The following is a 15,722-nucleotide window of genomic DNA, read 5'->3' as shown; positions in this document are numbered from 1 at the left end:
TAGGATGTGTCATTTTATTGAAAGAGATGACCGCTGTGTAAAACTATCAAACTACATCTCGTGAGATGAGTTAATATATGAAATTTTAATAAATTATTTATAAGTTGTAATGGATACAATTCAAAGAAACCACTTATCAAAAAAATATTATAAATATATTCACTTGTATAAAAACATTTAGGAAATACATGTGATTAAGTAAAGGGACAAAAATATCCTTAGATGTGACAAATTTTACACCCAGCCTTAGATTGACAAAACAAACGAATTCACAGGCCTACAGGTGAATTAACCATTCGACCGACCACCAAACGTAAGGCAGAGCTTTGCCAGAAATCTGCAGATATGCACTTTCTTCCTTCTTCTGCACTCATCGAGCACATAAAATGTATCGTTTCCAAAGCCTCTTCCAAGCTTGTCAATCAAGTGCGGCCTTGATACGTAGAGTTGACACCTTATATGCAATTTACAGCGATTCAAAAGTACCATTTTGGTCTTACTTCCTGTTCCAATTCCGTCAATTCCCTATACTCGTACCATTTCCCTCCAGCGGCACCAACTGGTAAAGGAGGCCGCACAAAAACTTCCACGGGCTTTGGAACATGGGCTGCTAACACTATCTCACCACCACTTTCACCTCCATCTGACACGGGTGATGGGCCAAATGGTTCAACAGTTATCCACCCGAGCCCGGATATAGCTACATCACAGGCAGGCCTAGGAAGGGCGACAAAGAAGATCAGAGAGAAGAAAATCTTTAGCAATCACAAAGAAACTTAGGACTAAGGTGTTATATCAAGAAGGTTAATGTTTGGCTTTAGAAGGATTCGCCTACCTCTCGACATCATGGTATTTTAACTGTAACTCACGTTTCACTTCAAGGCCCATCCAGCTGTCTGCCTTCTGTTTTTCAGTTGGAGGAGTCAAGAGGACCCCAACTTCTTTCTGCAATTCACACACAAGGTTTAGTATACCTCCACTGAAGCTAATCACTACTGAATGAAGTAGAGATCGAGATGCGCACTAATGCCTGTGACATAGAATTGCAATAGAATGACGAAAAGGGGGAAGGTGATCTTATGCAGTGTTATTGCAATCTGACCTGGTAAAATTCATCAGCTTTTTCAGTAGGTACAACATGAAGTTGAAGCGCCTTAGGTCCATAAAACGTCAAAAGGGTTTCTGGGAGAGCCTGCCATAGTACTAGTCAGTACAAAAAGATACACATTTAGGAATATGATCTACTTGCATAAGAATGTGTTATATGATCAAACACCTTAATGATGTCAATTCGGACAAGACCTCCCCAAAAGATTGAGAAGCCAACCAATCCACTTGATCTGATTTGCTCCATTAACGGGCCATCTAACATCAGAGAATTGTTCTGTTTTACACCACAAGCCAAGGGGGGAAGTAAGTTCAACAGAAGTAGTAATCTAGTCAACAACATTGAGAAAGAAACATACAGGAAACGTTTGACCCAGGAGTCGACTTTGGGGTGCAAGAACAGGAAGATCCTCTGAATGAATCACAGCAGCTAGCCTATGGTGAAGATGAACTCCAGGTGTATCATATAAGTTCTACAGCAAAAAGGGGCAGCACTTCAATAATAAAACAGTGATGCAACATCACCACTACTGACTTGAGTAGCTACCATTATTTATTTATTTTAAAAAACCCTATTTCATGTTCCCGAAATTCTGCTGTAAGATATGTACCACATTTCATAAAATGTGACTAGTGTTCAAAAACAAAATGACAATAAGAATTGAGAAAGTCTACAAGCGATCAAAGCATGGGGATTTAATTATATTGATAAAGAGGAAGGTTGTGTGAGGTCTTGAAGAAAATTGGCTTGATTGATATGATTGAGTAACTTGAGACGCACTAATTATCTGCCATAGTCATTATCATAACAAACTGTTTTAGCTGGCGCATCCAATTCATTCGGAAATTTTGGTGTATGATCATACTTTCTTGATTCTCTTGATTTTGTTTTGATACAAGCATATAGAAAATAGAAGGTGAGAATAAGATCACTGCCCGTTTGGAGACTTAGGTTGGATAGTACTTACCCCTCCATTTAGGAAGGCTTCAATTCGGATTGGACCCAAAGTAGTTCCAGGAACAGCAGATTGAATGGGTTTATATCTTCTTGCAGAAGCAGCTACTGGATCATTATACGATAACAGTTCTATGACACGAGAAACTCCAAATCAATAATTGATATTATTATAATGACAAAGCGAGGGTATCTGAACATAATTTCTATAAAAGGTCAAAATAATGTGAAAGAGGAAAGACTGAGAAAGTGAGAATTAGTTAGCAACTTGCATGGCAACCCAGAACATGAAAGGATGTGTCTAAGCATTCTTCTATTTTCTCTACACAACTCAACAGTTTTCAAATACTGAAGGATGTAGGAAAAGGAAAATCGCTGATGAATTTAGCCACACACAAGGTGAAACTGCATCACTAAGACTAACCAAGAAAAGTTGAGGTTCGTTAACATTGAAAATATGCCCGCCTAATGATAATGTTTTTGCTATGAGACTTGAGGTATGATTGATCTTCTGGGACAATATATTTTTGTGCAAAGTTTAGTAAACATATCAATCTGAGGAGAGACTGAACAAGCTCCATAATGAAACAAAGCATGCATGACTGCATAATCAAAGGTTCTCAGTACCCATACTGCCGTACACGAATTCTGTAATAAAAGAATATGTAAGGAGATCAAAACAACATAAGCTTACTTAATAATGCATTAATGAAAGCCGACTTTCCAACATTAGCTGAACCCTGTTAGATCAATGAAGTATTACATAAGCACATTCACGTGGATCTCTAAGCAGAAAATGAACATAAGGGATACATGCTGCACTTAACCTGGACAACTGAATAGACTTACCAATATGTAGACATCCCTTCCCTGTAATTATAAATCCAGTGTCAAATTGTTTATCGTATTAAGAAGCATTAAGGTGTATGAGATTCTTAATGATTATCCAAAAGGAGACATACATCTATGAACTAAGAAACAACAGAACAATCAGTCCACGAAACACAAGGTGGGTTTACCTTATCCTAAAAGCACATTTAAGTGACTGGTCAATCCCAACTGGAAGAATTATGCCTACAAATGCACATGCATATTTCAATATTATATCTATAGGGGATATGCTCAACATATTCATCCAACCAATATACCCATATTGATGATGTATGAAATCTTATTGAGAGCAGTTCAAATATTTATTGAAATAATTAAAAAACAGTGTAACTATTCAAATCCAGATTAACATTTATCAGATGTAAATTGGGCGTTCTTTTCATAACATGCAAATGCTTAACAGAAATGCATGCTAGTTAATTGGATCTATGTGATCTAAGCATTTCAAAGCATGATTTTCAGGGCAGCCAATCAAGTAAAACAAAATAAATAAATAACTAAGGCCTTGGTTGGCCACTGACCTTCTTCTCTTTCTGAATTTCTGAGATCACTCCAGCAACGCCCACCAATGACTTTGAACTTGTCAAGTGTACACTCAGTACGCTGCAGGATAGCATTTTTTTCATAACGATTAGCAGCCGGTCTATGAGGAAACTACAAGAAGGGAATCATGACATGTTGGGCATTCAAGAATAATTACTCCTCCGGAATAAATTAAACATAGCCCCTAAATCAAATTTAGCAATCAGGATGTGCCCAAGAGAAGCAGCTCATTCAGGTATTATCAATATCATTTTACAAAGCCATTGTTGCTGGCCATCACAATATTTTCCAGTTAAAACAGATCAAAGGAGAAGCATATGTTATCACTGCAGAAAGGAAAATAAGCAAAATGGCAAGCCATAGCTCGTTTATCTTTAAATAACAATCTAGCTAATGTAATACAACTCACTTCAATTTCTTCTTCATTGTTGCCTCCACAACCCAATCACCAACACAATTCAAATCAGTTCCCTTTGGAAGAAGATCGACCTAACCATCACGGACAAAAGTTCATAACTACTCTTAAAACATTCAAGTGCAATACAAACACACTCAAGGAAGCAAAAACTAGCTACAGAAGCTACCTTTGTCACGACAAGTATTATAGGATTAGCACCAACATGATCACGCACACGAGCCAAGAAGCTGCCGTTGAAGTCCACTATATCAACCTACGTACAATTACCCCCAAATTCCCCAATTAGATAGATATTTACAAACACGCAACCTAAATCTATACAAGACACCACATACACAAAACAATTACCAATTTCACAATGAGCGTTTTCTCGTGTCGCAAATGCGAAAGCTTCTCCCGAAGCTCCTCCGCAGTGACAAACTGTTTCCCACCGGGATAACCTCCATTGCCACCAACTGCGGTGATCATATGCCCGTGCGACAAAAGCCGGCACCTCCCGCATATCACTGTTCGAAGCTGCCTATGTTTCTTTTTCTGTAAATGCACAATACAACACATAAACGCTCAATCAAACCATAAATTCAGGCCAAGATTTTCCCACAACGCTATAACTCACCAAATTATACGTCTCCGGCTCGATGTAACCCGGAGCATCAGGTTCGGATTTCTGCAAAGGTGCGCCGCAGCCATAACAGCTAGGGCCAATGGAGGAAGGTAATTTCGCTGCCTTATCTAAATTCTTCTTCTCCTTCTTCTTATTCTTCTTAATTTCAGCGAGAACAGCGGACGAAGCGGTTGAGGAATGGTGTGTTTGGAGGAAGAGGTCGCCTCTGGTTGGGGCGGCGGCTCCGGAGCCGTCGAGTTCGGGCACTGACAGAGGGTAATCGACGGCGTCGGTTTGGGTTGATTTGCAAATGATTAAAGGGAGTAGTGCGCGAGAGTGAAATTTGGGATGGAGGAGGAATGAGTTACGGTTTGGAATGGGGCTGGGAGTAGAGAATGAGGAGAGGGAGGAGAGGGGTTTTGTGGCCAACGCCATTGATGTATACTGTGATAAGAGTAGCGAAATGCGTTAAAGACGATAGGCGTCTCCATATTTTGAGAGTTGCTGAAATGCCATCACGCTTTTCACAAAAACGTTGTACAAACCGTTTTTCGTTTAATTGAAGAATAATAATTAACTTAAATTTTCTAAAACAATTTCTAATCAAATAATTAAGTTAGATAATGTATTGTTCAAAAATACATCTCATACGGCCAAAAACTAGCTTCAAGATATACCAGTGACAATTTATGATATGATTAATAATATTGAGAGTTTATGATAATATCAAGATTGAAAATTATTTCAAAATTAAAGATCTCGGGTATGAGTTAGTCGTGTGCACATGGGATCCATACATTTTACTTGGGGGGTCCAAATCATGTAACACTCCAAAGAAAATAATAGTAGAAGTAAAATAGACACTACAAAATAAGAGCTTGAATGATCAAATGCAATACCTAAAACCAAATGATTTTGCGACTTAAATTCTAGACCAATTGTGCTAATGCTAAAATACATAAATTTAGAATACCAAATATACATAGTTAGTGATCAAATTGTTGGGGTCCCAATGAACCCCATCGGCATACATAGGTCTGTTTCTGGTCTTTAAATTTTTATTCATTTACCAATTAAAAAAAATAAAAAAATCTAAGTTACTCTTAAACATAAGTATATCTTAATTATTGGAGTAGCTACTTTCCTATTTTGCTTGGTTTATGGAGTATTATTAAACAATTATTTTAAATTAAGCCACATTATGCAAAATTTGAGGAGAATTAGTCACTGAGATAACTAGTTTCAGTTTTTATTGTTAAATGTGAGCCATATTTAATTTCAACGCAAATAAATAATAAGATAAAAGAAATAATTTTCGAAAAAGGGAATGGGCGAAGATGACTGCGCCAAGACAACTGCTAAACGGCTGATAGGGAAAGCCATGACGTGACGATATGTGGACGAGTGCCTGAAACGGTTGGAAAGAAGCAATACACCGGCAACAATTTGCCTCTAATTTAGGCTTGTTGGCAGCTGCTCAGTTGAGATAACTGGATAAGAGAGGTTGTGATAGGATTAGAGAGATGCATGAAGAGATTAATTCGGGCATCGCCTTCACGGTGGTAAGCTGTTCCATGATGCACCACGAAGAGAAAAGAAAAGAAAAAATATTTATTTTAATAAAATGAAATTGTTTTGCAGAAATACAAACTATGTTGTTTAAATGGCTAGACACTTTGCCCATCCAATCCTTTTTCCAGTTAGTACATCAAACATGATCTCCAGATAATGAATTGTTTCATTTGATTTTACTTTTCCACCACATCAAAGAGTTTACATGATTTCACTAAAATTGTTTTCCAGATACAACAAACTTCAAAGCATTCAGCTCTTTGATTTACTTTTTCCTCCACTTCAAGAGTTGATGAGCAACCTGTAATAAACAAATTAGGTGTATAGTTTATAACCACTAAAAATCCAAAATTTGCCAAACAAAGAACTTTATGTCACTGCAGAAAATGCCAATTGTTTGTTTGCTTGTTTCCTTTTCCCAGGATAAAGAATCAGATTCTGAAATCAATTTGTGAGCAAGTTACATTAAAAAAGAGTCCAATGTTTCAACAAAATCTAGGAATTAAAAGAGTCACAGTGGTGAAACATGTAACTTTGTATCACAGGGACAACCCATAAAAAATCTAAGAATTGAGTACAGATTGTAGTGATTTAGAATACTGACTTATTGAGCATTACAATTATACAAATGCTGACTGATCTCAAATGCAACAGAAGTGAAATTGGAGTACCTATCAACAACAGCAATGCCCTATCGCGACACTACGTCAAACTGCTAACTAAAGAAACCTCAAACCTGTCACTCTCCTATGATGCTTCACCTCATCCCTAAACGGCAGTACACTTAAACAAACTTACTAATTATTAATAACACTTTAGGTGTTATAAGAACTAAATTTGTCTCGCAAAAAAAGAAGTGAAGAATACAATAGATAGAACTTGCATAGAAGATATAGACTAACATATAATACAAGAACGAACCGATATTAGTCAATTGAAGCACCAACTGATGATTTACCTCAACCCCAAATTAAACTTAGAAGCACACAGAATCCGATCACCAAGAATAGGAGCTTCAAGTTGGAATCCACTTGCTGTTCCTGGTTTTGATGATGAGGGAATCCATGAGCATGTGCACCATGGAATGGATTATGATACCCGTACGGGAAACCATGGCCTGCTCCATACATGTTGGGATTCGGGAATCCATTCACTTGAATGTTAAACATTGACGGGAATATTCCCCCAAGTGCTGCAGATAATGTGAAGCCTCCAAACCTAGCACTCACAGGCGAAAAACCACCAAAGGGGCCAAAGCCTCCCATAAATCCATATCCTTGGTGAGCAAACGCATTGGCATTAGCATTGGCATGTGGATCAGGTTGAGGAGCTGTTTCGGGCCTTTGACCAGTGGGGCGATGTGGAATCTCCATTCCGGGAATTGACTTAGAGCGAGGGTCGGTAGAATTCTTTCCACGGCCGTATAGGGGAACCAGCTTCTCCTCTTCAATGAGAGCCTTACAAACAGGGCACTCGTGCGAATGCGAGTGGATGTGAATCCATTTGTAGAGACAAGGCCAGCAGAAGAGATGACCACAGAGAGTAACTATAGGGTCTTGAGCCAAATCGAAGCAAATATTACACTCAAAATCTCCAGCATCAGTGTTGTTATTGCTACTGCTTGCAAACGAAGGGCTTGGGGGTTGTCTATTCATCGATTCCCCAAACCCACCCTCCATTTTTTGACCCAAACTGCCAATCAAAATACCAACATATATTATAACCCTACAATCACATAGCTTGAAAATTACATTTACTACTGTAAATCCCATGGATAAATAGAGAAGATTAAAAGGTAAATTCAGTGAGCAAATCAAAGCTAAAACATACCAAAACGCAAATTCTAAATCAGATTTCACAAATTCGTGATTCTAAGTTTCAATAATTTTACACGATTACTGGGGCTTGAAATCTAAAACCCCCAATATGGATGAAATTTGTAATGGTAAAACTTAGCAGATCAAGCACAAGCAAATCACAGAGAGGGTGAGGGAGAGAGAGATAGAAACCTTAATCGAGGAGGAGAGAGTCCCACGCTGACGGATTCAATAGAAGATGTCCGAATAGAATCGAAAATCTTGTTTTGGGGGAAAAGGAATACAGGTGAAATTGCAGGAACCAAGTGGCGAGATCCTATTGGATGGAGCCGTGGAATTGACTTTTTTGAGTTGGAGTTTTGATTTGACTGACGTTGTAAGTCCATCTTTTGTGCTTAGAGCATCTCCAATAGCGCAAAATCGGCGAGATAATAGGCGAGCGCACGCCGATTTGCGAGTGCTCGCCGATACGCTGGCCGCCATTGTGACGTGCCGATCGGCGAGCGATCGACCAACACTATTTTTTAATTTTTTTAATGCAATTTTTTTTATTTATTGCTGCCACGTCATCAGCACTAAAATTCCACCTGCCACATCATCATTTTAAGCAAATAGGCTAGCCGCAATAAAAATAATTCAATTTACGGAATTAAATTTATGACAAATTACGGAATTAAATTTACGAGACATATACGGGAAAATTCATTAATTTCATTTAAATAAAAAAAAGGTACATTGATTAAAAAAATTACATTAAATAAAAAAAATTACATAATCAAAAAAAAATCGGGCTTCCACACACGAGCCCCGCCTCTCTCTACTCCTCTCCTCGTCGTCGCCGCCGCCACCCGGGACCTCACACTGAGCCCGCGTCTGAGCCCCCCAACTGTGCCCTCGCGGCATCCAAATCGACCCGCATGCTCTCGAGCATCGAGTGAAGAAACCTCTTCTCCATGGGGTCAGTTGCGGCCTTCCAATCTTGGAAGACCGTGTACATCTGCTCCCGCATTTTTTGACGCGAGAAGAAGGTGAGCGCGGGTGGGGGGGTTGCCGACTGGACCTCCTGGGGCGATAGGGGGGAGGATCCCCTCGCTGCCCGTTGCGCCCGCTTTTGGCCAACCGGGCGAGTGCGGCGAGCAAACGATGGAGGGGACGGAAACTCCTCAGCATCCGGGGGGAGGTCGTGGGAACCGCCGCTGCTGCCGCTGTAATCGCCGGAATAGTTCAGCTTCTGCTTCTTCGGCCACCCAGCTGTCGACCCCCGCCCGGAACTTCTCGGAGTCCTTCAGCACCAGATAGCAGTTCCAGTAGGTGAACTCCTTATAAACCCCCGGCTTGGGGAACAGACTCTCCGCTATCCTCCGGCAGTCCTCCTCAGTCTGCCCACTAGTCTGCATGCGGAGGGCGTTGGCGTACAAGCCCGAAAATCGGCCAACCGCGGCCCTGATGCGTTCCCACGCCTTCCGGCACTCCTCCCCGGTGAAGTCCTTTCCATGCGGGCAGTTCCTCTTGTAGGCTGCTCTAATCTTAGCCCACATATTGACGATCCTCTGGTTGTTCGCAACCAGAGGATCGTCGCAAACCGACACCCACGCCTTGGATAGGGCGACGTTCTCATCGTCCGTCCACTTCCTCCGTGCGGTGGTGTCGTCAACAGCCGGCTGCGACGACTCCCCGACCACCTTGCTCTTCCCCTTGTTCTTCTTCTTCTTCTTCGGCGCGGCCCGACCCCGCTCTGCTCCCCCCGTTGGAACGGGAGTGTCCGCCTCCTCGACATCAATCCCCAACTCCTGTAATGAGAAACGGTCATCCCCAGTGAACTGCGTCTCCACTGGGGTCGATGTGTGAGACGAAGCCGTCAAAAAGTCAAAAGTGGGACGATAGACCGTATCCCCTCCCGGTGACCCCTGCATACCGGGCTGCACCCCCCCTGCCATACCGGCATCATACCCATCATCTGTTGCATCATCTACGGCGTACCTCCCCACCCCGGCATTCCCTGCCCGCCGCTGGCCTGCCCCCCGCCCGGCATCGCCTGCCCGCCCGCCATCAATCCCATCAACTGTTGCCAAGGGTACATGCCCATCTGCCCGCCTATCTGCCCCCATCCAGACCCCACGGGTACCGTGGGAGTCTGAGACCCGCTCGTCGCCGGAGTAAACTGGTTGTTGTTGTCCATCTCTCGATGTTGCTCTTGTACAAAAATTTAGATATAGAAAAAACTCCTTAAAACAAGTGGTGCAAATGAAAATGACGTGAAAATCGCAAATATATAGTGTTTCAAAAAAAAAAAAAACAGTTGGCCGATCGCTCGCCGATCGCTAGCCTGCAATGGCGGCCAGCGCATCGGCCAGCGTCTTCAAATCGGCGTGCACTCGCCTAATGGCTAGCCGATTCGGCGCTCGCCGATCGCAGTAGTTCGGCTAGCCGACCGGCTAGCGCTGCAAATCGGCTAGCCAGTGGGCTAGCTGCTATTGGAGATGCTCTACGATGCGCGGAGGATACCCCATCGTCTGTCGCATCGTCCGCCACTGTGGACGACGGGGATGATGGGTCGGACGATGCGACGCGTTTCCGTTTTTTTTTTAATTTTATTCAATTTTCAAAACCTATATATACCTCTCATTTTCACTTCATTTTTCATTCTCTTCATTCTCAAATTCACACTACATTTTCTACATTTCAAGCAAAATGGATTCCGGAGATTACCCAAATCCGAATAGTCCGATGTTCGGTGGTGCACGATGGCCGGGTACAGAACCCGACGAATACCGGCCATTCGAAACCAACACCGAGTACGATCACGACTTCAGCACCGACTCGTACGGGCTGTCCGACATGGAGCCTTCACCGCCGCCGCCGCCGCGTCGGGCTCCGCCACCAAGAAGAAGCGGACCAAGGCACGAACCCAGAAGTTGCCTTCAACGGAGGTGTGTGAAGAGTTCGCCCCGGGAAGGACGAACTACTCCGACCCCGAATCCATCGTCTTGACGAGATGTTGGATTGATGTTTTGGAGGATCCGGTGTTCGCCAACAACCAGAAGGTGACTGCGTATTGGGAGCGCATCGCCGAGAAATACAACGCGGCCAAGCCGGCGTACGCCTACAAGCGCCACAGGGAGCAGCTCCGCAAGCACTGGGATCAAATAAAGAAGGAGGTAAATTTGTTCGCGGGGGAGTACGAGAAGTGCGAGAGAGAGCAGAGCAGTGGCGAGAGTCTCTCGGATGTGCGGGACAAAGCGGTGCAGTCGTACATGTCATTGTACGGCGATTTCAAGCACTACCAGTCCTGGCCGCTCTTGAGGGATAAGCAGAAGTTCGTTGGTGGTGTGATTCCTCCATCGACGGCGGCGAGGAAGAGGGCGTCGAAGCGCACCTTCGCTGATTATACAAGCAGCGAGAGCGGCGCGTCTCCAATGGACCTCAACAATCCGATGTTCGACGATGAGAATTCCGACACACCGATGTCCTCCCGACGTCCCCCTGGCATCAAGGCTGCCAAGGGCAAGGGCAAGGGCAAGGCAACCACATCCGCCGCGGCGCCGTCTGACCAGCCCCCGAGCGCGACCCCGAGCGAGACTTCGGCTGCGTCACATGCCTATACGGATTTGGTGGCCTCCTCCGACTACAGGACGTTGTTGGACGCGCACAACGCTCTGATGCAGGCGACCAACCCGGCTCAAAGAGAAGGCATCCAGCGGATGATAGATGGCCTTAGCCGGAGGTTGGGACTACTCTGGACGAGCCGATGGGGCGTTTTTTTTAATTTCTTAGTTTGTAACTTTTTTTTTAATTTCTTATTTTGTAACTTTTTTTTTAATTAAGTAAATGTAGGATTTGCCTTAATTGTGTTGTTTTTATATTTTTATTTTGCTTGATAAATTTGCATAAATTATATAAATACAAAATAGAAGTAATATGCTTAGGGCGGGCTATAGTCCGCCCCACTGCAGGTGGAATGAGAGGAAGATAAAATGTTGACGTGGCGGTGCATAGGGCGTTGCTTAGGGCGTCCCACTGTGAATGTTCTAACAAGCACTAAGAAGTGGTGATGATCAAAGGTGGAGTTACTGTTATCCCATAAGTGTGAAATTTTTGGTGGGACGGAGGGAGTACTGTAGGGATTTGGGGGCGATGACGGTGCCGGTGATTTATGTGAAGAACGAGAATTCGAAGGGTGAGGTGGCAAAGGTTGAACTTGAATGTGATGTTTGAGGATTGTGAAAAGCAAAATTTCATGGAGACGGAAAGAGGTTACAAAAGACTAAGTAGGTTGTTGATTTTGTAATTCTGTTTTTCATCTCACTTTGTTGCTCAACCTATGAAATGTTGTGTTTATACTTTACTCCGAGTCCGAGTTGCATTTTTCATCTTGAAATAAGTTACTCAGATAATATTATCATGTACGTACATAGACAAAAAGAAGCATTACTACAAATAAGTATCATTACACAAGTACTATTATCGTATAGTACTTATTAAGTGTCATTGTATATGTAATGAAACATTTTTTCATCTATAAAGAGATAGTATAGCAATGAAACATCTCATTTCTGAAAAGAAAAAAAATATGCACATTTTTTAATTGCTGTTAATGCTGTATATGGTTACTGAATATGTATAACTAAAGTGAAGAGCATGTTCAATGGGATCCGCGCGCAAATCTCCCGATCCTATTAAAACTCAAATAATTACCGTGTAGTTTAGACAAAATTGGATATGAAAAACAAAGAAAGTTGAATTTCAATGTTAACAAACTATACAATTCTATTCATTCTTGATTAATGAGAATGGTTTATCTAAATTGTTGTTATGGGCTGAGGCATACTTATCTAACATAATTTGGCTCCTACAAGTACAATCTGGTTTCGTGTTAGTGTTTGTTAGTTATTTTTATACTACCAAACTAGTAAATGCTAGTAGTACAATTGCCAAAAAAAACTTATTTACATCTAAACATTTGCTGATCCAGAACAGGAGAAATAAGGAGACGGAATTGAATTTTTTGACATATTTATAACTAGGAGTCCGCATAGGCTAAATTCTGTCTGCATATACAAAATTTCAAAACAGAAGTAGCACAACAAGGTAAACACATAAAATTACAAATCCGGTCTCATTCTAGTATCTGATCTTATTTTATAATGATAATTCGAAACGTAAAGTAACATACTGTCATTAATCGTACGGAATCTGAATGTATGCAGCATCACACACGAATGGAACGTCGGAGTACATCCCGGCAAGGGCACACCTTATGCACTCCAACACTGTGAACAAATACGCAAATGCCATAGCAGTCCAGAAATGCATTCCAACTTTGCCCCAGTAGACAGCAAGCGGCATCCATCGACTCACAGTTCCAATGACCTGCAAGGCAATCTCCAGCAACATGCCCATAACCACATGGAATCTAAAGAAATGGGGCCACTCCTTTCGTCTCACAACTCCAAGGTAAGCAACAAAGAAGTATGCCATCAGAAACCAGCTCGGTAATCTCCCCAATGCTCCCAAGAAAGGATATGTTAGAAACTCAAAGTCCTCTAGAAAAGGATGTAAATGATACGCTGTTTCAGCATACATCCATGTCTCGTGAAGGGGCATCAGATAAGGGAGGCAGGCCAAAGTTCTCCACCACCATTTCGGCTTCTCTGTCATAGCAGGATATCGGTAACTGGAAGGCACATCTTTGGATGCTTTTGGAGCCAACGATTGCCGATGCCTTTTAGGAAAACTGGGAATGGTATGAAACAAACTCCCTTTTTCTCCATGTAAGAGTGGTGATGATGTAGCAGAAAGATGCAAGTGCTGGATGCCTGCCAAGATACTATGGATATTAATTTCACAAAGAAAACAAAGGCACTCACCTTAAGATGACTGACACACTTTACTTACCATTTTGAAGTCTCCCTGAACAGTTTTTCTAAAAATACAAATTGGTGGACTAAGAGAGCTACAATTGCCACAAGACACTGATCAAATATGCTAAGCAGTTACAATAGCCCACATGTAAAGTACTTTCCAGATACATTAGATAATTAAAACAAATAAACAATATATCGACACTGAATGTACATAGGCATATTAAATCAGAAAACAAGATTAATTGCAACTACTTGTTCTAACCCAATAAGCTTTGCAGGCAGTAGACATGTATGTGAATCAGATAAAACCTGGACCGGTACATTCTAACTGATAACAATATTAGAGTTTCCACATGTCGCTATATTGCCATCCTGCTACCATTGTAGTCTATTAAAAGATCTCAGACACAAAATCATATGATAGCAGCAACACTAATAAATTCAATCATATAATGTAGTAAGGAAGTGCCTCTACATTCTGTTCTTACTACCATAGTAGCCACTCAAAAATAAAGTATTAACATCAGATGACACCCACATAGTAAAATTCCAAGTTCCTAACAGATAACAATCTTGGTAGCAGCCAATCAACCATTCGCAGCCAAATACTACTACCACAATACACTATACAAAAACACGACACATTGACAAAAGAATAGAAAACTTCAGAAGATAGGCCAACAGTAATTTGTTGATACATTAAGTCAGTGAGAGTACAGTTTCACGTTGCCAACATGAGAAACTCGCGTTTTCCCAACCACATCACACGTCAAGTCTATGCTACCATTGCAGAATTTTGTTGCATTGGGGACGTTTACTATTCAAGATTAATGTAGTATGTTATCCTTACCACAAGGATTTCTTCAATCCTCCACATTTCAAGAGGATATAAATCAAGCAGATTAGCTCAAAATTATAGGAATTGTTTTAATCCATCCAAGTAAACAATGGATTGCCCTATGTTATCTATAAAAGTAAACACCCCCTTTCTGTTTACACATACAAAAAGAGTAGTACTCCTATCAGCTGTACATAGATAAGGTAAAATGTGAATTGTGAAGCATCTTAAACAGAGTGACAACAAAACAACAAACCATTTAAAAAATAAAATACTATGCAATCTTCAAACTCACTTTAATCAAATTGAACATACCTAAAGGTTTAATTTCTGGAAGAGAGCCTCTACAATTGAAAGACACAATTTTTCTGTGTGAAATTCTCAAATTACATGTTCTGAAATGGCATTGATCGAGTAGACCGGAAACCCCTGAATTCAGACTGAGACTCATATTCCAGCTTCAAAACATCCACCCTAATTCAACAGATAACAGTTAAATCAGACAATAATGTGTGTATCAGAAGCCGAATTTCGGAAAATCAAACCGGATAAACGCAAAAGGTTTAAATAAATAGTGGATAAGATGATAAAAATCACCATTATTACAACCTTTTCAAGGTGAGAAGGCGGCGGATTTTGCCGTTAGGGGCTGAAGTGATGAGGGATTCTATTTTAGCTATTCTTGTTTAAGAATTTCATTTTCTCTGTCTATTTTTCATTATATAGGAGTAGTACTAATATTTAAACTTGTTCTATTTCTACTTCATTATTTTCATTTTCACTCATGCATTTTAAATACTACCTAGTACCTACATATTCATCCGATTTGCTTTTCTATGTAATTATTCGTGAACTAATAAATTGTTTCTGAGGCGATAATAATTCAACTGAAGAATTGTAAGAAAAAAAATGTAATCACGTTAATCTACTCTAATTTCATCATATATAACTAAGTAGATAAACAAAAATTATACTCATATGCATAAATTTTCAATTATTCTTATTTGCAAATTTCCAATCCTAACCGTATCACTTTCCTAAAAGATTTTGTATTGTTTTAAATATAGTTGAGGTATCTATTGGTGGAAAAAAAGCAAAAACTATTGGCATGTC

General features: G+C 41.0%; 3 protein-coding genes across 4 annotated transcripts; all 3 read right to left on the bottom strand.

Annotated features, from left to right (window-relative positions):
• Positions 1–133: 133 nt before the first annotated feature.
• On the bottom strand, positions 134–4,981 carry LOC125185195 (putative nitric oxide synthase). Its single transcript, XM_048081691.1, has 13 exons — positions 4,531–4,981; positions 4,263–4,448; positions 4,081–4,167; positions 3,906–3,985; positions 3,475–3,556; positions 2,912–2,932; positions 2,757–2,802; positions 2,076–2,194; positions 1,467–1,580; positions 1,277–1,384; positions 1,103–1,192; positions 836–945; positions 134–717 (listed from the first exon to the last, which is right to left on the bottom strand). The coding sequence occupies exons 1-13, from the start codon at positions 4,951–4,953 to the stop codon at positions 477–479; spliced, it is 1,707 nt and encodes a 568-aa protein (XP_047937648.1). The 5' UTR covers positions 4,954–4,981; the 3' UTR covers positions 134–476.
• A 1,128-nt stretch (positions 4,982–6,109) lies between these two features.
• LOC125185331 (E3 ubiquitin-protein ligase RNF185-like) lies at positions 6,110–8,254 on the bottom strand. The gene is made up of 3 exons (XM_048081854.1): positions 8,100–8,254; positions 7,049–7,782; positions 6,110–6,391 (listed from the first exon to the last, which is right to left on the bottom strand). The coding sequence occupies exon 2, from the start codon at positions 7,767–7,769 to the stop codon at positions 7,050–7,052; it is 720 nt and encodes a 239-aa protein (XP_047937811.1). The 5' UTR covers positions 7,770–7,782; positions 8,100–8,254; the 3' UTR covers positions 6,110–6,391; position 7,049.
• Positions 8,255–12,890: 4,636 nt separating this feature from the next.
• On the bottom strand, positions 12,891–15,301 carry LOC125185497 (protein TIC 20-I, chloroplastic-like). Of its 2 annotated transcripts, XM_048082027.1 has the most exons (3): positions 15,219–15,301; positions 14,925–15,083; positions 12,891–13,723 (listed from the first exon to the last, which is right to left on the bottom strand). In XM_048082027.1, exons 2-3 carry the CDS (start codon positions 15,058–15,060, stop codon positions 13,086–13,088), a joined length of 774 nt encoding a protein of 257 aa, XP_047937984.1. In that variant the 5' UTR covers positions 15,061–15,083; positions 15,219–15,301; the 3' UTR covers positions 12,891–13,085. The 2 variants fall into 2 exon arrangements, with proteins under 2 accessions (XP_047937984.1, XP_047937985.1); XM_048082028.1 differs by lacking the exon at positions 15,219–15,301 and having other exon boundaries at positions 14,925–15,162.
• Between the last annotated feature and the right edge of the window lie 421 nt (positions 15,302–15,722).

Source organism: Salvia hispanica, chromosome 4, assembly GCF_023119035.1.
Source record: "Salvia hispanica cultivar TCC Black 2014 chromosome 4, UniMelb_Shisp_WGS_1.0, whole genome shotgun sequence".
Lineage (NCBI taxonomy): Eukaryota > Viridiplantae > Streptophyta > Magnoliopsida > Lamiales > Lamiaceae > Salvia > Salvia hispanica.
This window is presented reverse-complemented; position numbering and strand designations above follow the sequence as displayed.